Source organism: Argentina silus, assembly GCF_951799395.1.
Source record: "Argentina silus genome assembly, chromosome: 6".
Taxonomy (NCBI): domain Eukaryota; kingdom Metazoa; phylum Chordata; class Actinopteri; order Argentiniformes; family Argentinidae; genus Argentina; species Argentina silus.
In genome coordinates, this window is record NC_139660.1 from 3,496,284 (window position 1) to 3,521,855 (window position 25,572).

The 25,572-nt window shown below is 46.0% G+C and overlaps 1 protein-coding gene across 2 annotated transcripts; it reads right to left on the reverse strand.

Moving 5' to 3' along the window:
- Positions 1-1,051: 1,051 nt before the first annotated feature.
- acsbg2 (acyl-CoA synthetase bubblegum family member 2) lies at positions 1,052-23,754 on the reverse strand. 2 transcript variants are annotated; one of them, XM_083671821.1, is made up of 15 exons: positions 23,623-23,754; positions 15,517-15,652; positions 14,982-15,079; positions 12,601-12,884; positions 11,157-11,245; positions 9,727-9,847; positions 9,345-9,425; positions 9,036-9,185; positions 8,318-8,494; positions 7,670-7,851; positions 7,134-7,376; positions 5,951-6,168; positions 5,496-5,635; positions 4,145-4,391; positions 1,052-3,828 (listed from the first exon to the last, which is right to left on the reverse strand). In XM_083671821.1, the coding sequence occupies exons 2-15, from the start codon at positions 15,627-15,629 to the stop codon at positions 3,710-3,712; spliced, it is 2,262 nt and encodes a 753-aa protein (XP_083527947.1). In that variant the 5' UTR covers positions 15,630-15,652; positions 23,623-23,754; the 3' UTR covers positions 1,052-3,709. The 2 variants fall into 2 exon arrangements, with proteins under 2 accessions (XP_083527947.1, XP_083527946.1); XM_083671820.1 differs by lacking the exon at positions 23,623-23,754 and adding an exon at positions 19,201-19,338.
- Between the last annotated feature and the right edge of the window lie 1,818 nt (positions 23,755-25,572).

The following is a 25,572-nucleotide window of genomic DNA, read 5'->3' on the forward strand; positions in this document are numbered from 1 at the left end:
AAGTATTTTTCATGTACATCTTATTATAATTTGAGTGTTTTTGACTCAAAGTATTAGGCAGCGTTCTGTGTGTCCGTACTCTATGAGGTATGGTTACGAAGCCCAGGCACAAACTCTCATCCCTCGCGATCCCGTGAAAACTGTAAAACACCATAGGAAACGACACCAGGGTGGAAGGAAGCATTTCAATTGAAACTATTTTATATATATATATATATATATATATATATATATATATATATATATATTAATAGTGTATGATAAGCAAAGTAGACTATCTACTGTGTGGATTTTAACAGGATTAAAAAGACAAAAAAGAAAAGCAGCAGTAAATGGTTCTTGCGAATTAATGTTCCTTCTCCAGATGCTGTGAGGAATGTGGGGGTGGGGTGGGGGGGCATGTGCAGAGGGGGCGTTTCCTGTGTCAGTGGTTATCATATGTGTCTGTGACAGGGGAAGGGGTTGGCTGTATTTATCATGGGTTGGGCTGGGGGTTTAAAAATGTGTTCCATTTATGTGGTTAATGCTACCATGGGCCGAACGGCAGAACAACCTGATTTGGCTTTTTTTATTTTTTATTTTTTATTTTGAAACTTGGCATACAATGCCACCATGTGGCCAATACGATGCAAGTTTGTAACAAGGACAAAAACGTTATTTTAATGTTATTTTTTATTTTTAAATCATATTATTAATAAAGTCATTGAGTACTGTCTGTGGTGGTCTTGACGTTTTGTTAACCCCTGTTTGACCCTCTGCTCCCTCCGTAGGAGCGCTGAAGAATATAGGTCAGATAGCGGTCATTAATGTTATGCACATGGTGGGGTGAAAAGTGCACTGCACTATTCCAATAATACTCAACAGCTTTATGCCTGTAATAGATCCTGATTCCATGCAGTCTGTTTGACAGATGCAAGGCAGTTTGCTAGACCCTCGTGTTTATAACCACACACAGGCCTGCTGATTATGCTGATGTGTCGAGCGCAACATTTTCGCCCACGTTGTAGTTGAATCATATCGAAGTAGGAACAGAATCAAGCGGCACGTCATATTTCAGAGTATATATATATGTCACTTTTATTTTCCAGCGATGTCACACACATACACACACAGACAAGAAACATTCAGGTTTCTCTGGAATCGTGGCAGCTGCTAGGTTAAAAATAGCCCCACTTATCCACTCTTCACCAGTGACATGGACATTTTGTCTTTCTTCACCCCCCCTCCAGCCCCCATACTAGAAACAAAAGCTTCCCAAACTCTAAGTCATTTTAAGGGTCAGGTAAAACCAGTATTGTGTGTCAAATTCTTGGCAGTCATAACCAGGTCTGTCTCATACCCATCTGTAACGATTGATTGTTCCCTGCTTGTAAAAATGGAGTTACAGGTTAGTCAACAGCTCAAAGTCCTCAAGCGAGCCGTGGTAGGCCCCCCAGGTGTGGGGAGCAGAGAGCCTCCAGACTTTGTTTGTGTCGAGGCGGTAAAAGCAGAAACAGAAAGTTAAAGACACCTGGGAATTTCTGCAGAAAAGCAAAAGCCAGTCAAGACAAAGAAAAATACTGGACGCATCACCGTCATTTCCTCAACTTATATAGACTATTTTTCATTTTATGTACAGCTTCATTCATCAGACATCACTTCTCCTGGTATGCTGGTAGTTTATTTACAGGTTGTCCTGAACCATCATTATGGGTTTCTCTCTCCAGCTGTTGATGAATTTCTGTTGAATGGGGAAACTCTCTAAAAGTAAATCTAATGACTTTTAATCCTAATGCCACAAGCTCTATGAACTCTACCATCCGCTTTACACTGAGGATGTTGTATGCAGTAATAAGCCTATGTACAAGTGTCACAAATGGGTTCTTTGGATTGCATTAACATCTAATGACACTCTACTCTTCGAATTCAAGTATTTAAATTAGCGACATCGGTGGTCAAAAGTGCTTGAAGGCTAAAAAAATGGATTTTCCATTCATAAACATGACATTTAGGTTAGTTCTTTCCATTTAAATGTAGAGGGTGTATGATTCGCAAACATATACACAAGATAGATTTTGATTAGAGTGGCCCAAATGCATTAAAACCCCTCGTAAATGAGGACACCCTCAAAATCCACAAATGCTTATTGTTCAGTATGTACAGTTGATTACAGAGCGAGACACCAGTTCAACATTCCACAGCATATTCACAAATATGGATTTGCGGGAGTCTCTGCAGTGCAACTAGGCTGATGTCCACACTTGTTGGGATACAACAGCTTGTTCGTTTTAGTGGCATTCTTTTCACTGAACAATTTTGAAATGTCACGTTTCCTCTTTTACCGGTTTATTTCAGAAAGACGTACAGTAGCAGATGAACTTGGCGGTGTAACGACCAAAGCCATCTCTATCGTCATACACTATTGTCATTTCAGGTCTACTTCGATGTTCAACCGTCAACAGCGACTGGTATGAGAAAAGGACTCGGGCGGGCGGGGGGGGGAAACATCCGACACAATCGGATGGTTCAAAATAAAGACAGAGATAAAGGGACAGATGTAGGCAAAAACATATTTACATTATTTAACAAAAAGGCCACAGCAATTCTACACACAGAATCGTTATAAAACATTCTGACAGGAACAGGCATTTGCGTAGGCTGCATGTGACACATTATCCGAACACAGAACTCATTGGTTACAAAACGTATGACTGTATAATATGGCTTGAATGATACGGTTTCACAGCTCAAAGAAAGTGATTTGGATGCTCTCTGCAGGACAGTGTAGGCGCAGAGGTTAAACTTGGAGCCGTGGACGTAGCTACAGCCCAAGACTAACTTAATCTCTACAACTTCATCTACCATCGGCCATCCCCAGGACTACTAGACTATTGATTCTTATCGCAGAGCTGCACAGAACGATTTGGACAGAGCTGCAACACAATGACAAACTCACTTTCATCGAAACTCTAAAACCAAACCAACGCAGAGCAAAAACAATACAACAATAATAAATAGGACAATGATATCATCGAGTCTCAGTGTTTTCTTTCCCTGTCAATTCACTTATTATGCATCTTTCCTTATCCAGGCCAGTAGACACTGGATGTGAACAACTTCATAGCGATGGTTTTCAAAAAAGGTATTATTCATTCATTCACATCTTATGTGTATTTGGCCCAAGTAAATTTTGACTTTGGCAAAATGAAAACAATAAATAAATCGAGAGATGCGTCTTATTAAAAACGTAACCCCACAATTCTACCACGTCCTATTGACTTTTTGGAATCTACGCCATTAAGCCTCAAGCATCACAGTACATTAACAATGCCGCATTTCATACAACTGTACTTCATCTATTGGATATTATTGATCTTCATCGCAATAATACAAAATAAATAGTTGAAATCAGCTATTCAATAACTCATTTTTCATAAATCATAAAGGTATCTTACAATGGCTTCTCATAGATTTGTCCTCTTCTTTTTTGTACAACACTCACAAATGTAAACAAAACCCAACAACCAAAGCAGAAAGCTAGCAAACAGATTCACAGGAGAGAAACGGTAACTGCACAGGGATTGGTTGGCTGTATGAGGTGAGGTGGGGTGTGTGTGTATTATATAAGTGTATGTGTGTGGATATAAGTGTGTGTGTGTGTGAGACTGTTCTGTCTGCAGGTCTTTGTGCCAGCTCTCTGAATTGCTCTGCAGGAGTTATTATCCCAGGCCTATTTGGGGGGCAGGGGGTTGTCTGGGGTGCTTGGGGTCACCACCTCTTTGTAGAAGTTCTCGACAGGCTCTTTGTACATCTTCATGACCACCGGCCTCTTCAGCTTCATAGTGGGGCCTGAGAGAGGGAGGGAGATGGAGATCCAATTAATTATCTACCACAGACCAGAATGGGCCAGTCTGTGAGAATGCTTCACAGAGTGGGTACAAGTTGCTCCTATCCCCTGACCCAGAGTCAGATACTTTTCCTACTTTGTACCAATACATCACAGTTCCTCCTTCCTGCCCCTGGGGGCAGTAGAGTCTGTGTGTGGGCATTTACCACACACACACCTCCAAGATCAGGAGTGAAGAACACAACACAACACAGCACAGAACAAACAGACAGCCTGTCCACTCCTGGGACCTCCCGCTCCTCCCCCCCCTTGACTCACCCAGCTCTCCCCCAGTGATGGAGAAGTCCTGTTCGAGAACGGTCCATTTCTGGATGCGCTGGGCGTTTGACGCGGCGTTCTTGTTCACGCGGTTGATGCCCTCCTGAATGGCGGCGTGGACGGCGCGGTCACGCCCTCCGGCGATCTCCGAGACACGCTTGGCGCTGCTGCCCAGCTTCTTGCACAGCTCCAGGGCCTCGGGAGTCAACTCGTCCTCCGGGGCGCCGGTGTCCCCGTTGACCTGGCACTGCAGGGCCAAAGGGAGAGTGTGACGTTTATTCTCACGTGTAAATACCCACATTCAGGGTTCGTTTAAAAAAAAAAAAAAAAAAAACAGTTTACAACTTTCTGTTAGTTTCTATTCGTAACTATTCATCTTTTTATTTTGCAATCAATGCCTTTAACAGATTATTATACCTTGGTATGTGAATAAAAAAAGGTATAATTAACCAAATAATAATAATTAACAACAATAATTCCTTGCTGTGAATAAAGGCTTGTAGTTGACCAAACAGCCCACAAGGTGGTAGTGGTGAACTGAAGTTGAAATGTGTGCGTGTGTGTGTCTGCCATATTCTTGACAGAGGGAAATTCTCAGTAAAAGATTAGGACAATGAACTTCCTGCCTGTGATTACAATCATGAGGATCAGTGATATGTTGTTTACATAGGCCTGGCTCTCTCAAGTGTGGCACAATCTCCAACAGGCATATAACGTGGAATCTGTTATCTAACAGATTGCAGATAACGTGGCCCTATCTCCCCCTCCTATCCATCAGATGCTCTTCCAAGTGCCTGGCGATACAGACCCACCTCAAAGTCTGTCTTTATCAGACAATGGCGCAACGTCCGCGATCAAACTGCAAAATGAACAAAATCCTTGTAAAAAGTAAATAGCATGACTAGCTGACCACACTCTCACTTGATGACCCTAAACTGAGTTCACTGGGGCAGGAGTCTTGGCATGGGGACTTGGCTAAAGAGACACACTCAGCGGGGGGGGGGGGGGGGGTCGGGTGACGGTCACAAGGGGAGACGCATTCTCGAACAGTTTGTGTTTACAGTCTTGTCGCTGGCTGGGGGTCAACAAGGGTGCAGCACAAAAACAACACTTGGTGTCTTCCCTTTCTCTGGGCCTGAAAGTATAAGTACTACAAGCAGTGATTGTGAGGTATAATTGTTCCACTCACTTGAGATGAATGTAGTTATTGTAAAGTCCCTTTGGATAAGAGTGTCTGCTTAATGACTACAATGTAATTGTAAGTGTTAGTAATTGTGTTGACAGGGCAGGACCAGAGTAGAAAACTCTAGAGAGAGAGAGAGAGAGACACACACACTGTAACCTACTGTACCTTAATAGTGATCAGCATGGCGAGGAACTTCCGCTTGTCTCCGATCAGCATGGCGTTGCTGATGAGAGGCACCGCCTCCTTCACAGCGTCCTCGATGGGCACAGGAGGGATGTTCTCTCCACCTGCCGTGATGATGAGTTCTGCAACACACACACACACACACACACACACACACACACACGATGAGAAATGACACACCGACTGAGGTCGGAGGGGGGCTTCAGTAGAACTGCAGCCTGCTCTGTTTACAGCCCCCGTTCTGATGACTGAGATGGGGGTTTGGATCTACAGAGATGGGCCGTTTTTACTAGGTTGGGATGCATGGATAGTGTAGCTTAGGCAAGCTAAGGGGCTGTGTGGACTGTGGGTTTGGTGTCTGTAGACAGACAGACAGATAGTAACTAACTAAGGGGCTGTGTAGACTGTGGGTCTTGTGTCAGACAGGTGTAGTGTACCTTTAATGCGTCCGGTGATGAAGAGGAAGCCGTTCTCGTCGTGCTTGCCCAGGTCCCCAGAGTGCAGCCAGCCCTCCTGGTCCAGGGCGTCCTGCGTCTTGTCGGCCATGTTGAGGTAGCCCATGAAGACGTGGCGGCCCCAGAAGCAGATCTCCCCGTTGCCCTCCTCGTCCGGGCTGTGGATCTTTGTCTCACAGCCGGGGATCTCCTTCCCAACACTAGGAGCAGCAACACGGCAATATTTAATTTACTTTTGTATTTTTTGACATCCTTGGACATGGAAATAATAATGTAATGTAATATATGCCATTTAGCTGACGCTTTTATCCAAAGCGACTTACATTGCAGTGAGTGCATACATTTTTCAGTATATGTGGTCCCAGCGGGAACCGAACCCACAACCTAAGCGCTGTTAGCGCTGTGCTCTACCAACTGAGGCACAGAGGACCACGTAAAATGGACCATGGAAAGGAGTAAATGTGAGGAGTGGACTGACTGATACAAAGTGCACCTCTCATAAAAGCCTGGGGGTTATCAGTGTGAAGGGGCTGTCTAAAGGTGAGTGGGAGTGATAATGTGCAGGCAGACAAAAACGTACAGTACCGGTCAAAGGTTTGGACACACCTTGCCAAGAGTGTGGCAACGCTGTCAAAGCAAAAGGTGGCTACTTTGAAGAATCTAAAATATAAACCATATTCTGGTTTGTTTAACACTTTTTTGTTTACTACATAATTCCATATGTGTTCCTTCATAGTTTTGATGTCTTCAATATTAATCTACAATGTAGAAAACAATAAAAATAAAGAAAAACCATTCAATGAGAAGGTGTCCAAACTTTTGACTGGTACTGTAAATAACTAAATAGTAAAAAAACGTTTGCAAAAGCTATTATAAGATTAATTTGTTAATGTGTTCTAATGAACCCGTTTCGTGGGGATGTGAATGTGTTATAATATCTTCATAAATTGTGCCTCTAGAAATATATATTAAACTCTAAAAGGGGCGGTTTCCCCCGGACACAGACTAAGTCTAGTCCTAGACTCAAAATGTAATCCAGGACTAGATTTACTCTTCATCTGGGCAGGGCAGTTTCCCGGACACAGATTAAGCCTAATTTAGTCTAGGACTAGTCTTAATCTGTGTCTGGGAAACCGGCCCCCTAAATGTGGTATATTGTCCGTACCTGGTGAGGCGGAAGGCGTCAGGCAGTGAGATGGTGTGGGGTCCCGTGCTCTCACTCATGCCGTACAGCTCGTACACGGGGATGTCCAGGCTCAGGAAGAACTCCAGCGTGTCCTTGGTGATGGGGGCGGCGCCGGTGTAGCACTTGGTGCAGCGGTCCAGGCCCAGGGCCTTGCGGACCTTCTGGAACACCAGCTTCTTGGCCAGGCGGTAGTTCATGGGCTTCCTCGCCATGGCGCCGTTCCTGAGTGGGGGGGGGGGGGGAAGAGAGAGAGAGAGAGAGAACCGAGTGTTACGTATTTTTTTTTTTTTTTTTACTTCTTTAAAAATCTTCAACTTCCCTAGTGCTTATATCTTCAAAGCAATAACCAAGCCATGTTTGCGTGACATCAACCAATATTGTACTTGAACAAAAGGTTCACTCTTCATGTGCGTATCCGATGGCACCAAGGCAAATACTACTGGATCCCAGTCACGACTAAATACTACTGGATCCCAGTCACGACCAAATGCATAATGACATCAAGGTAGACATACTGGTGCATCTTGCTGAGGTTGGTCTGCAGGCCCACGTTCTTGGCCCAGACGGCCACCTTCCTGCGCACCGTGGAGGACTTGGCCCCGACGGACTTCATCTTCTCCTGCATCTTCTCCCAGACGCGCGGGACGCCCATGAAGGCTGTAGGACGCACCTCCCGCAGTGTGTTCACCAGAGAACCCTAGGAGCAGAGGGAGGCCAGTTCAGTTGTCACGCACGCACAGACACAGGAAGAGACACACAGACAGAGACACACAGGAAGAGACACACAGACAGAGACACACACAGGCTCGCTCAGTTTGGCAGCCAATATGAGATGTTCTTTGTGAGGCAAAGGCTTCTTTCATATAGAGCAGCCACACTCTGACTGGTGAAAGAGGGCAACGCATAACTCCAAACAAAGGAGTGTTCTTGTGTATGTAGCCCTCAAGGCTTCATTTGAACTTGTGTCAAAAGGCTTCTTTTTAAAAAAAAAATTCTCCTCTTAACTGGATTACATGAGAAAATGCATGACCATACAGATGTCATCTCAGTCACGAGGAAATGGGGGGGGGGGAAGATCCTATGATACTTGAAATTCCCAAGAAAAAAAAGAAAGAGCGCGCGCACACACACGCCTACGCACACGCGCACACACACACACTCACCTTCAGGGCGTCTGGCTGAGCGAAGAATGTGGCCCCTCCGACCTTCATGGTGACGAAGATGTCGACCATCTGAGCGGCGATGTGGCTGAGGGGCAGGTAGCTGACCACCACCTCCTGGGCCCTGGTGGCGTCCGTCAGACGAACGTGGAGGCCGACGGCACACGCCGTCCATGTCAGCTGTAGGGGGAGAGAAGAGTCGTTACATCACAGAGCGCTCACATGCTCACAACTGCATTTCGTTGTCTCTGTACTTGTACTCTGCACAATGACAATAAAGTTGAATCTAATCTAATGTACACACACACACACACAATTGCCAAAGGTTCATTGTGAATAGGGACCTTCAATGGTATATGGCCACTAGAGTTAGTTTTTACACCCCAATAAGAAGATACCTTTGACGACAGTGCAGTACTTCCAAGATAAAAGTTATCTTTGGTTGCCCACCAGGGGAGGCTGGTGGAGGAGGACAGGCCTCATTGTAATGCAAGGAATGGGATAAGGAATGGGATAAGGAATGGGATAAGGAATGGCGTCAAACGCGTGATACCATTCCTCATTCCAATGAGGCCCGTCCTCCGATTTCTACCTCCACCAGCCTCCACTGTTGCACACGCGTTGGTCTAGCAGCAGCGAGGGTCCAGTGTTATTGCGGTACAGGCTCATTGGGGTACAGGCTCATTGGGGTACAGGCTCATTGGGGTACAGGCTCACTCACATTGTCGTGGCTGAGCATCACTCCTTTGGGCTGGCCCGTGGTCCCTGAGGTGTAGATCAGTGTGCAGCACTGGGTGGGCTTCTGGGCAGCGATGATGTCATCCAGCTGCGTCTCCGGCACCTCTTGGCCCAGCTCCATAAACTCCGCCCACTGTGGCAAGAAGACAACACATCATGTTCAGATTAGGAGAGAGAGAGAGAGAGAGAGAGAGAGAGAGAATGAAGACACAGTGAAAGGTACTGTACTGCTAGCGGTACTATACTGAATCAGGCTGCATTGCATTGATCTGCAATGATCTGACAGTCCTACCGTGTACAGGTTTGGTCTCTTCTCTTTCAGTGCATCTTTGTATTGGATAATGGCTTTCAGGTGTGGCAGCTTGTCTTGCACCTGGGACGAGATTGAGAGAACACACACACACACACACAGAGCTGTCAAGGAAAAGGAGTACACTTGACTGATGAAGGCAGGCAGGTTACATCGTCATTACAAGATGAGGGGGGGGGGACTGAAACAAGAAACGATCCCAGAGTTCTGAAACAAGCTGAAGGTATCCCTGATGTACTGACTCATCTAAGGCTTGGATTCTGAGCATCTATGAATCATCAAGAGGGCCCCCTGCTGCAGGGGAGAGAGCCTGCAGACAGCCAGATCCCCTGGGCATGCCTACGAGTGATCCACCTGTGCTTACCTGCAGGATCTTCTGGAGCTGCTTGTGGTTCTCCACCACGATGATGTTGGCCTTGCAGTTCTCCGCCACGTACTGGCACGCCTCCGGGGAGTTGGTGGTGTAGATGCCCACGGCGAACCCCCTGGTGGAGCAGGAGAAGGGACCAGGGTTAGTGGGAACCGCACACCAACTGACACAGCAGGACGGGAGCGGACAGTCGAGCGTGCAATGCCAACCAACTGGTTTGAGAGAAACTCTCGCTGTTACGTTCTGTGCAGTAGCTACACAGAAAACCACCTGGCATAGCAAAAGGGGATTAATGAGCAGAATGTTCTGTTCTGAGTGACATTTAAATTGTTTAGCAGACGCCTTTATCTAAAGCGACTTACTTCAGACAAATGTACTTGTATAGATGATTCACTTACAACAACATCAGCCATCATAAGAAAAACAAATCTATGCTAGGGCCATTGGGGCCATTGGCAGTCACAACGCTAGAAGAAGGAAGGATTATTTTTTCTCAGGTTAACAAATCCAAAACATTCCTTCCCCGCTGCAGACTGGTCTGACGAGCACTAGCTATGCATCTCAATGGTATTCTCATCGTCATGGCAACGCAAGAGGAGGGGCCTGGAGGCATCGCGTTGGGCCTGGAGATAAGATGGTGGGTGACAGATGGTTGGTCACATGACCAGCTTCAGTCAGCATTCTTCTGATCCCTTCTGATCGATTCATTCCGAGTTCTCTGACTGCATTCTACTGTACTGGGTTTGGGACTCGAGGACGCTTGTGGTGCACGTTGAGCTCGTTTCTCTCAGGTCTGTACGCACTTTAACCAACATCCTTGTCGATCAAGACACATGGTCACAGTCAGAGCAGTACAGACGCATACTGTACAGATCTGGGACCAGGATTAAGGCGCCAACAGATCTGGGACCAGGCCAAAAGTAATTTGCGCTTCGTCGACCGACACCTCCGACCGACAGAAATTCTGTGTAATCGACACTTGGGTGTCGTCGAGAGGTGTTGCCAACCTCCTGAACATTCTTACGATCACTGAAGCCGTCGTAGACCGTCTATTAAAAAGCATAAAACAGCCTCAAGGTGATTGCAGGTCCAATGATGACACCCCACAGGGAGGGGCCGTCTCGTTAGGCACACCCGTGTGATCCATCATCATGTTTTAAGGTGTGCAACCAACCCGCTGAACACAGGTCAACCACTGTGCTGCTCTGACAGACTCATAATTCATGTCTTGGGTTGCATCACACCGTGCACTGCAAGTATCTCTCTCTCTCTCTCTCTCTCTCTCTCTCACACACACACACACACACACACACACACAGAGGGGTATGTATCAGTGAGCAGGAACTTTCGGTTCGGTAAGACACACACACACACACACACACGTCAGTATCACTCAGACTCCATAGACATGAGCAGAGACTTACCCAGCCAAAATGGCGGCGATGTCAGAGATGAACCACTCAGCGGAGTTGAAGCCCAGGATGCCGACCCCATGGTAGCGCTCCAGACCAAGCTGTCAAAACACACACGCACCAACAAAAATGTCTATCACAACTTGGAGAACTAAAATGGACACACCAACAGTCGATATTTTTCGATGAATACAAATGATATATTCAGCAAGTCAGAGATGGGGGAACGAGGACTTAAATGCAAAAGCACGGAAACCAACGTCAAGCACGAGGCAAGATGGAGGTGGAGCGCAGCGATGATCTTTAGCAATCAGCGTCTTTCAGTACAGCGCGCCACGCATAACATCAGTGTGATACTCGAAACTCAAGGCGTGTGGTTGGAAATATAACACCATAGCCGCCCAAAATATACACGTTTGAGTGTGTGTGTGTGTGTGTGTGTGTGTGTGTATATGCAGATTAGGATGCACAGTCATCTGATATCAAGACTGTGACGTCCCTCTTCTCATTCCAAATGGAGACCAAGTTCAGTGTGTGTGTGTATGTCTGTGCAATTGCACACGTCTTCCCCTGGGTCTGAGCCAGCCCTGGCCCTCAATGCTGTTGTACAGTGTAGGGTTTCACAATAAACAATAGCATGGCCTGTATAGAGAGTCTGCCCACAGCAGCATGCTCTCCCAAACGGCTGACATTTCAGCTCGCCCTACGCGTGCAAGTGAAAGTGACCCGCCATGAGGTTAAACACACACTGATCTGGAGGTCAGGATGATACACTATAGCCACAGAGGAGAAGTGGACAAAGACCTCCTTCTTCTTCTTAAAGGACACACTTCCTACGCTCTTTGTCCTTTTCACTTTTGTTTGGTTGGGGATTGTTTTTTTTATTGGGTTTAAGAATGCCCATTTCTGAATGAGAGAGAGAGCATTTTGTTGTGCTTGGCTGGTTTGTTGTTGCCTAGATGTTTTGAGAAACGTTCTTGATAGATAAGCCCTTTGTTATGAGTTGGGATCTGAAAGCATATGATCGCTTGTTAAGTCATAATCCTTTTATAATGCAATACTTATTGCTTATTGTAAAGCCAAGGTCTCCTTATCCGTGACCCACGGTAACAATAAAAGTCTTATCAAACCTGGCTTGTTGTTGTACCCTGATACCGTTTCCAAATACACTTTAGAAAACACTTTTTTGTGTCCAATCAACGTTTGTAACGAAATGAGTCATGAGGCCTTTTTGACTCATGACATTCTGTCAGAGGAAACTGTGATTAACCTTATCCAAAGTAACCCTGTCAAATGTCCTAATTCTGAACTTTGCCTTTCCAAATAAAAAGATAATAATAACAACAACAACAGTTATGAGGGATGACAACAGCAAACATGCTGGTGTTGGTTGCGAATGGCCCTCGATCTACTCCTGTGTACTGTAGCCATGTCCGTGCGCTGGCTGGTGTCTCACCTTGAGGAAGCTCCTGGCAGCGGTGCGGCAGGCCTGGTAGTACTCCTGATAGTTGAGTGTCTTCTGCTGGTCGCCCTCCTTCCACCCCAGGGCGGTGTAGTTGCCGAACCGCTCCACGGTAGAGGTGAACATCTGGTTGACGGTCATGGGGGCCTCTGCGGCCAGGCCTGACTCGCCAATCCTCAGCTTCACCTCTCCGTCCCCCCTGGACGTCCACAGGCCTGGCTCCACCGGTGCCACCTCCGCTGCTGCCAGGCATAGGGAGTCTGGGCGTTGGGCGCTCACTGAGAGAGAGAGAGATGTTTTTACAATTCAACAACTCTTAAACCATGCAAGTCAACTGAAGAAACTGAGGGAGAAGAGGCAGTTCAAAACAGAGAGTGTTCTATGGAAGCGAGGGAGCTGAAGTGGCGTATTGAGAAGAGACGCATGTGCCACAGAGCTAATCGTAGAGAGTTGTGATGGTCTTTTCCCACCCTGACAGTTTGGTGGTGGGAAAAATAAATGCCCTGCACCCAGCGGCTGCACACACACACACACACACACGGCCGCCCATCAATATGTCAGACGGCACCGAGACCCTTTGAGGAAGTCAACCAATCACTCTGAATGGCCTGCCTCATGCTTACGCTGGCACTCTCAGAAACGAGCCTGGGTGCTCTGTGGGGGATCTGTGAGCTGGAGGGTTTCGCTCCGATTGGGTCTTAAATCTCAGAAGCTGTTTGTTTACAGAGTTTCCTCCTCTCTCTCCCGCCTGCAGTGTTGGTGGGATGCCAGCGGCAGTGGGAAGTGCTGACCCCAGCCTGTCCCACATGTCCGCCCACACACACACATTTACGGCATTTAGCAGACGCCTTTATCCAAAGCAACTTACAACGAATAGATTTGTTGAAGTAAGTAAGACATCTATCCATCAGTTGTCATAAGAAAAAGTAATCTATGCCAGGACCAGGGGCCATTGGCAGTCACAATGCTAGAAGGACATTCTCTCTTCCCCCCCCGACACACACAACACACCCCCCCCCCCCCCCCGACACACACCACACCCCCCCACACACCACACCCCCCCCCCCCCCCCCGACACACCCCCCCCCCCCCCCCCCGACACACACACCACACACCCCCCGACACACACACCACCCCCCCCCCCCCACACACACACCACACCCAGTGGAGAGACAGTAGGGACGACAGGGCAAGTGACTTAAAAACAATTCAGTAGTTCTGAGATTGAAGGCTGAGATTGACCACACTTAACGCATCAATCAGTCATCCTAAAACATCCGACCAATAAACTGTATTTCAAATAGAGCTCATTAGACCAGAAACTAAAAAACAGAGCCGCAATATTGTCTTAAAAGCCATTTTCCAAAAGGTAATTATGACAAGAACAGCAGGAGCGATAAAACCTTCCATTATTTGAAGAGCATAAAAGCATTATTTAGATAAGGGAAAGGCGCTCTCCCACGTTCTGTGTTTACTATGGACCCCTGTGAAAGGCCAATAAACTGAAAAGATCAACAAGAGAATGGCGTGATCATGTGACCCGGTGGCAGGCTGACCCTGTTACCATGGACGCTGTGTCATGTCCTGTAAACACCAGCGCTGTGGGGCGGAACGTTCTGGCACTGTTTTTTTTAATGAGCAAAACACTGTTAATGGTAGTAGTCAACAGGCTAGCACATGGCCGGGGTCACAGAGAAGAGCTGCTGGGGTCCTGATGGTCCTGCACTGTGATGCACTCCACATGAACTGGCAGTGGAGGGGGGGGGTGGGGGTGGGGGTGGGGGATGCCCCATTGGTTTTGGTTTAAAGCAACAGTGGATTTTACTGTCCCAAGTAACACCAGGCTCCACACAGTAAAATAAACATTTAATACAAGTTCATGAATATCATTTGGGGACAAGTTCAATCTAGACATGTGGCTTTATAGATGTCACAAGTGCGGCTTTATGAATAGGGTTATACAGAGGGGTGAGAGGACAGAGGCGTGTCAGAGACTGAATGTTCTTGGCCTAGAGTCAGTGGAGCTCGAGACAGGAAAGGGAAGTTGACACGTACTGGCCCAGAATGTAGACTTAGCCCACTTCCCTTTGGCACGCTTCCTCAAATCAGCAAAGTTCACAGACGATAATTCATGTGGTTTACCTGCACTGTGTGTATACACTGCTGTTTTACCTCTGCACTGTGTGTATACACTGCCGTTTTTTTCTACCTACCTCCTTACCTTGAAGGACAGTACATGTGATGTGTGTCCATTTTATGTCTGTTATCCATTTTGTGTCTGTCCCAATTATATCCCTACACACAACCTGATGTTTTTGTGTCCAGAGTGTGTGTGTGTGTGTGTGTGTGTGTGTGTCCATCCATCCGAGTCTTACCTGACTGTGTTTGTGTGCCCTCTTCACTGGGGATCTCTGTAGGTTTGGTGGTGAGCTCCTCTTCCCTCTCACCGGCTGACTCCTCCTCTGATGACTCACTGTGGGGGGGAAATAACCAGGATGTAATTGGATTCCCTGTCCTGCTGCTGTCTGCCACGTCCTACAGGACGACTGGAACCCTTCCTCAGCGTCAGAGGGGGGACGTCCCCAAAGCTTCTCTCTCTCTCTCGTCAATACCAACAAGCTGTTCCACAACAACATAAGCCTGCTTCCATCACTGGCGTTTAACTAAGCCTTATGACTATGCATTTTCTATTCATGGGATGTCAACATGTGCCATTTGCCTGCCGTCACATGTCAATGTGCTATGACACAGACACAGGATTGTGAGTAACACAGTAATAGGTTAGACGTCTATTATTTCCCAATAAATAAGCTGCATTCCTATGTGACGCAAGTCTTTCAACCAACACAGAAAACACGCGTAATAACCCTAATCTGGGCTAACACCACGGGAGCAGGTACAGGTACGTACTTGGCTGTGGAGTCCACAGTGACGTCTTCCAGCGAGGCGATGCTGTCCCCGGTGCCGCAGGACTGCAGGTTGCTGGCGTCTCTCGGGGGGTCCATTACAACAGCGGAAGCCATGGCAGCGGGCTCACACACGGTCACTGGGGGGGGGGCAGAGACGTGGGAGAGGGTCAGTGATAGCTGATCATGTGACTGACACACCCACCCACCCCCACAGTAACCATTGGGGACGGTGACCTCTGACTCAAAGACCACAAGTCCTCCATAGCGCCTGCCCTCTGCCCCCCGGTGGGACTATCAGTAACATGTGACCCAAGGCAAGCAGCTCACAAGACTGCTGTCACAGCCAGGCTCACACTCTTGGACAAACATCACACATTCTCTCAACAGTGATTTCAGTGCCTGGGGGGGAGATCAACATTGTCTTGAGTACTGTATGCTCTTTGGTTTGACACAGACTGTTGTCAATCTGGAAGGTTCTTCGTTTTACAATGGCAGTTTGTAAAGCCTGGCAGCACAGCGACAGACAGTAGGTCATCAAACGTTGCTTTATGAGGGCTGTGTGAGACCAAGCCATTGGACAAAGCCCAGAGTGACGAAGACCACAACAAGCAGCCACCATGGTGAACCTCAACGGGTCGTACTGGACCGAATTTTTCTGAACAATGGAGGCATCCTTTTAAGTTACAGCTTTCAGCCAAAACAAACTAACCACTTTTGTTCAACAGCCTCTTTTTCCAAATCAACGGAAGCCCAAGTCAACATTAAGTGCTAATCGTGTTATGAAACCCCCTTTTCCAGAGATATAAAGCCATGTTGTGGTTATATGACTCCCGGTGGGACAGCGGAGTTTGCATAAGATGGCCTGATTTGGCTTGCCCATAATCATCATCCCTTCTCTGGCTATTGAAGTTCAATGGCTCCATCAGTGTGAAAGACACACAGACCCAAAGCAGAGAACATCCAGGCCTCTGTTGATGGGGTTCGCTCCGCGGGCAGCTACCCAAGAGAGGGGCAGAGAGAGCACGCCCGGTTACCGTCATCAACACGGCACAGGAAACACGTCAGCACTCTAGAACAATAAGCCATCACCGCCCACCCCGCCGCCACCGCCGCCGCCACCAGCAGCAAAACCCCCCGGTCTCTCTCCATCCACCATGCCTTAGCCCCCCTAGTGAAGGCCCAATGTGTTCAACTGCTGTTGATTTAACTCCCTGTGCATTGAAAACACATACCAGCAGCGCTGACGGCCTATTGTGGATAGCGGGCTATCATCGCCCACCAGAGGAGGACAATTGAGCAGGGGCGGGAGGAAAGAAAACAGCCGACGTTGGGGGGGGGAGGTGCGGGGGGGAGGTCACACAGAGCAGGAACAAAAATATTCTCCTGAGCCAGGAACACGGCCAGTTCTCATTAAAAAAAAAACAACGATTCAATTCTCATAGGCTGCCGTGTAGCAGTTGTTACCACGCAGGTTCACCAATATTTGAAGGTGGTAAAAAATAGCCGATTTTTATGAAGAAAAAAAAATAACCCAACTCCCACCTCAAGTCCAATTGGTAGAGGGTTCATGGACAGGAGATCAGCAGATTGATTTTTATCTCCTTATCGCTCCTTTCCGTGAGGCGGTTAATCTTGACACGCCGCACCTCATCGCTGATGTCATTTCAGCCAAGGAGGCAGATGCCACGGACGTGATCTCACCACACACACCCTTACAATAGCTGCCATTTTACCTTCCTGTTTGCCACCAGAACAGCAGCTGCAGATTCTCCATGGACACACACCCACACACCAGCACAGCACAGCTGCAGATTCTCCATGGACACACACCCACACACCAGCACAGCACAGCTGCAGATTCTCCATGGACACACACCCACACACCAGCACAGCACAGCTGCAGATTCTCCATGGACACACACCCACACACCAGCACAGCACAGCTGTGGCCTGCCTGGGTGTTGTGTTGTGAGTGGTCCCAGGAGGTCTGGAGAGTGGGGGTTGGGGGGGGCACACAGGCCTGGGTGCTCTGGAGTCTGTCTGGGATGAGCCCCTTTCAAAAGGGCCTCTACAGACTCATTGTTATCTCCTGTGTGTACCAGCGTTGGGGGCTGGGGCCACAATGACAGGACAGACTCTTCAGCACACCCGGAGCGCGTCAAAAGAGCGCAAGAGGAGTTCACATTCTTCTTCTTAGAAGCCACTTTAGAGCTGAAATCCATCCATCTTCCATTTCTCTCTCCCTCCCTCTCTCTCCCTCCCTCCCTCTCTCTCTCTGATGAGCTGACGTCATGTGACCTGTTCAAGGCTGGATGAATCAGGCTGCAGCCAATGTCAGAAAGCCAAACCAATGACAATGCCAATCACCATCCACCTGCTGTTACAGGTCTGAGAGGAAACCAAACAGACAAATGTAAACATGACTTTTTAAAAAAAAAAAAAAAAAAAAAAAAAAAAAAAAAACACCTCAGCCCTGACTCTTTCTAGTGATATTTGTGGTCCTGGATTTCATTTGAATGGGGGAGTGTTACACCCCCCACTAGCCCCCCTCCCTCCCTCCCCCGCGGAGCACTTCAGCTCATCACTGTTCCCGGGCTGGTGTGGGGTATGACGTTTAGCATCCTTGCTAACGAGTTACCCAGTGAAACAGCACACAGGACGAATGACGGATGGACGAATGGCCAGACGGATTAAGCATTACGCACACCAACATCACGTTAGCAACTGGCCACTGCATTTCATGCAGTTAAGAGAGGATTAGTGCCCCCAACAGTATGTCCAGCTACACACTGCTGCATAATGATGTCCATTCAAAAAATAATACTGTAACAGACTGTATCCAATGACTTGGGCTGCTACAACAATCACAACCGCCCCCCCCCCCCAAAAAAAAAAAACACAAAAACTGGGCGTCTCTTTGAAAACAAGCAAGGGGCTCCCCTCTCCACACAGCCACACCCAGCATTTAAATACCCCCAAACCTCAGTGAGTTGTTCCAGATGGATAACACTTAAACATAAAATCTCCCCCTCTTTTTCTCTCTCTCTCTCTCTGTCTGTCTGTCTTTCTCAGTGCCTCTATACCAGATGGCGATTGCATCTTACTGCCTAGACCTGCTTCCAAGGCTGTTAACCCACTGGGATGAACAGTGTCTCCATCCATCCGCCCAGCTGGTGATACTGGTAGCCGTAGCCTGCCGATGAGCTTCAGTAATGCAGTTAAAACTCTTGGTTTCTGCCTCCGCCCAGCCCAGCCAGAGTATCTCCATCAGGAGATTTGGGTGCTTTACCTCAGCACAGACCTGCTCTCCACATAGATAGGTACATGGCTCATCCTTGCCATCAACCCTCTAACCTCTAACATAATAGGCTACATCTAGAGGTTAAGAACGAGCAAACACTCAATTACAAATATTGAATCGGTTCAACAAATAGGCCATAAACTTAAATAAACCATAAAATACATGGTTCTATAGTTAACACGTGACTAAAATTCATTTGAGGATACATAGAAACCTCAAAAACAGTCGCGCCACACCTTTAAATGGCCTGAAACATGCCTTCTTATAAGCCAAATATGTAGATATAAAGATGATCCTTCCCCTGAATAAACGAAAGGTGTTGCTGCCGAACACAGATTGTGACAGGTGGAAATGGGCACGAATTAATTAATGTATAGGACTTACAGTGCATCCTTGGTCGCAAAACTCTTCAGGATCCTTATTTCAGTTCTGGTTGCCGGTTTTCTGGAATGCTATGCTATACGTGAGCTTTCTGTAGTCAGTCTGCTGCTAGTCAGAAACGTGCTGGCCCCCCTCACTCGGTCTACAACTGTTTAACATATGATTCATTTTCAAACTCCCAGTTTGTCCCTCCTCCCCCAAAACCCCACCCTCTCGCGCCAGCCTCTTTCCTGCAGACATCCTCTACACTCTTCCCCCACTAGGATTCCAACACTACGTCCCTTCTCATTGGCTAACACAGCTCACACCACAAGACTCGTCCCCCCCATATATGGTCATGTGAGCCAAATGAATGCAACGGGGAGGGGGATGATGTGCTGTTGTAGGACTACTCTCTCTTCTCTTAGGATGCTGCTGCTGCTGCTGCTGCTGCTGGCCCCCCACCCATCCCCCTCACACACTTCCACGCACGCACACACGATGCAGATATGCCGGCCGGGGTTACTACAGGACAAGGAAGGGGCGGTGCATCCATTTATCAGGCGAGTTTGAAACTGCATTCGCAGCTGTGCCTGTGTTTGGGTTTATGACTACCCTGAGACTCAATGGAAATCATGCAAACATTCAAGAATGTCCGTATCCTGGTGGCCTACATACTGTACCAACTGTTTGAGGGATAAAAATCAGTTAGTCTCAACTAAGTTCATTAAAATCCCTAACTTCAAACAAGATATAATCTACTAACCAATAACACTTGGTTGTAATATAATATATGCCATTTAGCTGACGCTTTTATCCAAAGCGACTTACATTGCAGTGAGTGCGTACATTTCAGTATATATGGTCCCAGCGGGAATCAAACCCACAACCTAAGCGTTGTTAGGGCCATGCTCTACCAACTGAGCCACAGAGGACATCATGACAAAGTTAGTAAGCCAGTGAAGGCTGGGTAACCATGCTGTAAATTAATTTCATATAGTCAACCAACACTCAGATTACGGGATAGGTTGTATGTTTGTTCACACGTCAAATTACCATATACGGATATCCCATAGATCCCAAGAGGCCATCCTCAAAAAGGGCTCATGACGGTCATAAAATAAAAACAAACAAAAAAATGGTCAGACCTTTGTAGAGGCCTCACTGGTCTGATACACCACGGGTGTAAAACCTACGTCTGTGACAGGAGCGTGAGACGGAGGTTGAGAGACACCTAGTGTAGTCAACGTCACCTTCTACACCAGCATGTGTGCAGCAGTAGATATGGAACAGCTGTGGGAGCAGCAACCTAGAAGGAAGATTGGCATCTATTCTTCTTGGGTCCATGCGAGGAAACACCATACAAAGGTTCCCACTGGGACCATATACTGAAAAATGTATGCGCTCACTGCAATGTAAGTCGCGTTGGATAAAAGTGTCAGCTAAACGGCATATATTATGATATATATATTACCAACTGCCTGAAATTATAGGTTTTGATGCGTTTTGGACACTTAAAAAGATATTCACTCAGCTTCATAGTATGGTCATTTAATAACATTGATGGTAGTAGACGCATGCATACGATAGTGGTACCTGTTTGAAAAAGGAGCTGATGAACTGAAACACAGTCCTCGTTTCTATTTGGAGGTAAAGGACAAACCCCAACTCAAGACATTCAGACTAGGGGCGTTCAGTGGCATAGCACACTAAGGCGCATACCATATCATCGCAAGGTCCCTGGTTCGATTCCGGCCATCGACATATCTTGCATGTCATCCCTCCTCTCTCACCCATCCTTCCTGGTCAATCTCTACTATCTCTACCCCAATAAAAAGCAGAAATGCCCCAAAAAAAAAAAAAAAAGATATTCAGACTTGACTCAGAACATAAACAACAAGTTGCAGAAACAGACTGGGAGGGCCATTTATTCTGCATCAGTGCGAGGTGACTGCTCACGTTTCTGGAGTAGCAAGTTAAATGACTACGCCGGGGGGGGGGGGGGGGGGGGTTAGCCATCGACATGACACACACCACCCTTTTAAAGATGTGGCCTGATCGCTGATTTGCATGACTGCAAAAGAAAGTGCCCAAACCAGAGTTAATTTTAGTTCCCCAACTCAAGTCTTTCGATTATGATTCACAGGCCAAGTACTTGAGCTTGACAGCTCATTCCTGTAATTCTAGTTTGTAAAGACACTAGACTGAAACTGGAAACAATGGAGTAAAAGAATGCATCATTGGCCAACATCCTTTCTGCTGTCGATAGCCTAATGCTGCAACACAGAAAGAAAGAAAATTGGCAATTCCCACTTCACTCTGAAAGGAGTTAGCTGCATATTAGTGAAGTTCAACTTTTACACACCACTGCAAAGTTGGTAGTGTGGGTGTGAAAAGGGGACTTTTAGCCTCAACATAACTTAGCCAAACTAACTTAGTGTAGGGAAATGACTAGCAGTGCCAAATGCCTTTCAGAGACTATGAGGTCATGTCCCCTGTGGCAGCAATATTAACAACTAAAACAAATGTAGTCTGATCAACCATTCGCCAGTTTCCACTTCTAACCGGGTTAATTGCTGTAACAGGTGTCTGCCTAACCGAAGACTAGATGAAGGGAGTTCCCCTCTCCCCTGGCTCTGGAGGGCAGCTAGGGTTCACACTCAACAGGGGAAACTAGGGAACTCCCACAGTACAAAGTAAAAGTAACCATCCTGTGCCCAGCTTGGAATTATAGAAGCTTGATTTAAAGCGTGGAGGTTGTGGTTCTATAAAGGTAATCTAATCGCTACTTATTTGCATTCTGTGTCAGCACTGTCTGTCTTGTGTGCAGTAGTGGCTTGGTGCTGATCTGAGGAATGTACCTGACCAGGCCAGAGCTGTGAATGTAGAGAGATGCAAAACCTTGACAACCTTGTTAGGCGAGAACCTGCAGGTCAGTGAACATAGAGACAATGTGAAAATGGTGAGGGAGATAAGACAGGTTATTTGCTTATCACTTAAATTGTATACATAATTAGGAAGGTATAATGTGCCCTACTAGGTTAGATAAAAGGACAAACTATGACTCACACTGGCACAAGATTGAAGATGCTCATTAATAAAAGGAGACATCAAATGGGTCTTTCCACCATAGCAAGATCAGATTCAGCCAATTGCCATGAGAAACGCAAACGCATAGACCCACCACACCACCATCACATGACTGCTGTGAGCCCATCTCTCCATGATGGCTGTGCTGCTGCATCCTCGGCGAGGTTACTACAGGACACTGACATCCTTCTCATCACATCGCCGCACACTGCCGCAGGAGGCTACATGCGGTATTGCAGTCGCGCTGCTTGTAGGAAATGTATAACCCGATGACAGTGAACGGGACAATACTCTATTATATTCAATAAGCGTTCGTTCTGTTCCAGTTCTACTGTATCGAATTCTTTCTTTGCGTACGAGTCAAACAAAAGCCTACAATTCAAGTTAATAAAAAGGTGAAATAGTCTTAAGTGTTCATCTAAAGTTCACATTTTCAGTTTGAGCAAGTGATCTTTTTTTGTTGGTAATTTCAATAAATTATCTATACCCCTTGATTAACATGACTCCAAATCCCTTTATGACAGTTGAACAAGTGTTGTACCTCTTCATCACCAAGGCAATAAGGACTTATCACCATAGGCCTGTTTTGTTGACAGGAGATTGTGAACAAACGATGTATGGCTTGAAATCGTGTTTTGAAAAAGTAATGATTCTCATTGAATGTTAAATTGAGCATAAATCCATCGCTATATAGCTATAGGTCGTGTTAAAATGTTTACATTTTGTTGATGGCCCGGCATGCAGACACCCCTGATATTTCAACAATGGGCTCCATACTGGTCCAGTCACATTCCAGTTTGACAGCTAGCTAAAGATCAATTCACACACGCCATGCGTTCCTTGAATTTCCACTTCCAATACGAAGCCTACCACCAACACTGGTTCCCATACAGCTCTAGTAGCGATCTGCATGAGTTGTCTACAACCAAGCATCTATGTCCGTGCCTACATCGCCAGTGTAACTCCGTGGTACCTGTTCGGCCAGCGGGCTGGCTAATTAGCCGCGCTGTCAACCGGGTCAACACAATTAGCACGTGCAAACATCCTGATGGACGAGACCCAGTAGAGGTGCTATGGGTCTCATTAAAGGGGCTAGACTAGAGCAAACACCAACAACTAAATAAAAAAAACTACCGGCCAAATTCAACGAAAAAAGAAATACTCTATTCAGATATTAATATGTGGACTAAACGGCAGATCTGGCTAGGATGGAAGCTTGAGATAAGACAGCCAATGCATATGGTTTGAAACAGACGAAGACAGAGCGCAGGTCTCTGAAACATGCTAGCGATGCGAACACACTACTTTATCATACAATGTGGTAAGTTAGGTTTAAACAAATGCGTTGTCACTTACCGTCAGTGCAATACAATCAACTTTCTAAGATGTTAAGCTTGGCGCCGAAGTTCACTGCCTCTCCAGTCAGTCAGCAAGCATATGTGAAGTGAAGTGCAGAGCAGAAGTTCCCACCGCAGGTGTCGAGAAAGTGGCGGGGATCAACAGATGACAGGTTTATATAGGCCATGTGACTTGAAATGGTATTTCCATGTCGAGTAGCATGAAGGTTGGACATCTTTTGTCTTGAAAATGTAATTTCTGTTTACCAGTTGCCTTTCCCATGAATAATACTTAAATGAACTTGTTAATGTTAATTACATGATTTTTAAAATTATTATTATTTATTTTTTTTAATATTCGTTTATGAAATAATTACTATATCACATAATGAAATTATAACAACAATAACAAGAGTTTGGTGTGTTTAGCGCCTGGGATTATAGTAAAACCATAGATTAAGTCAATGCAAAACTTTCGATTTTTGATTAGCAAACATCGCATGGTGTGAAGACCAAGAACCAATTCCACGTAAAGGGGTCTTGGCTTTCAGTAGAGAACCCAGTTCAGAATCAGAATCAGAATCAGAATCAGAATCAGAATCAGAATCAGAATTATTTTTATTTGGCCAAGTATATTTGCACATACAGGAAATTGACTTGGTGAGGTTGGTGCATGGACAACAAATAGCAAATATTGACAAGAAATTTACAAAATAGCAAAATATTACAAAATATTACAAAATAGCAATAACACATTTACAAATTTACAAAAAAGAGCAGCAGAACAATACATCTTGTAGGCTGTGTGAGACTAAGTGGCAATGAGGCTAGAGGCTGTGAAATGGTTGTGGGACATGTACACTATAAATTAGAATAATTTTAAATAATTATAAATTACACTGTCAGTGCAAAAATAATTGTTACTATTTTTCTTCCATCACCACAAGTATTTATTGAAACATAATAAAGCTTTCTCTAAACAGGTTACTCGGCCAAATGTGAACATGTCATGCTAAATGCCCAAAAGCAAACTTCTCCAAACTTTTGAGAAATGTGTCTACATGAAATAGACTAAGTGGTTGAAAATAACCATTTGTCAGAAGTCACTAGACTGAAACAAAGTGAGAGTATAAATGAGCATCTGTGAGCATGTGCTGCCATCATGTGGTTGGGATCTTTTTCTAAACAAATCTTCCCATGGGTTACCTTGTTCTTTCTAATATTATTATTTACGTTTATGCAAAGTAACATGTGATTTGAATAACATGCCTATCTCACAAACATCTCTTTCACAAGAGATGTATTTATTTGGCAGGGCCGGATTTATAAATGGGCAATGGCCAGAAATTGGAACTAGGGTTAGGGTTGGATTTAGGGTTAGGGTTGGATTTAGGGTTAGGGATGGATTTAGGGATACAGCAGGGTTGGAGTTAGAGCAAGGGTTAGATTTGGAGCTAGGGTTAGGGTTGGAGCTAGGGTTAGGGTTGGAGCTAGGGTTAGAGTTCGGGTTAGGTTTGGAGCTAGTGTTAGGGCCGGAGATAGGGTTAAGAGTTATTGTTGGAGTTAGAGTTAGAGCTAGGTTTAGGGTTGGAGTTAGGGTGAGGGTTGTTTGACAAGCACTCAAATGTATGGATGTATGGATTTGTGCGCTTCTCTGTTTTGCCATAAATGCAAAATTGGCAGTGGATCTGTCTCCGTCCGTTCGTATGTTCATATATCACACATCTCAGACACCACTGGGACATTTTTTTTTACGAAACTTGTGTGAATGATTCGTCTTGCCATAGAGATTTGGCATTTACAGAATTACACTGATTGGCCTAAGGGGGGTGCTATAGTAAACTATAACTATAACTATAAACAACAATTCCAAACTTTGAACAAGCATATCTCATGTCCCGTTTCAGCTATAGGAAATTTGGTACATATTTGCAGGCCCTCATGATCAACACGTTTTTCATAAGGACCT

Bases quoted from the DNA above. Each gene is read 5' to 3' on its own strand.
- acsbg2 (XM_083671820.1), bottom strand. The intron at 15,080-15,516 runs GTACGTACCTGT...TCCCCCCCACAG, and splicing joins ACTGTGGACTCCACAGCCAA to TGAGTCATCAGAGGAGGAGT. The intron at 9,848-11,156 runs GTAAGTCTCTGC...CTGCTCCACCAG, and splicing joins ATCGCCGCCATTTTGGCTGG to GGGGTTCGCCGTGGGCATCT.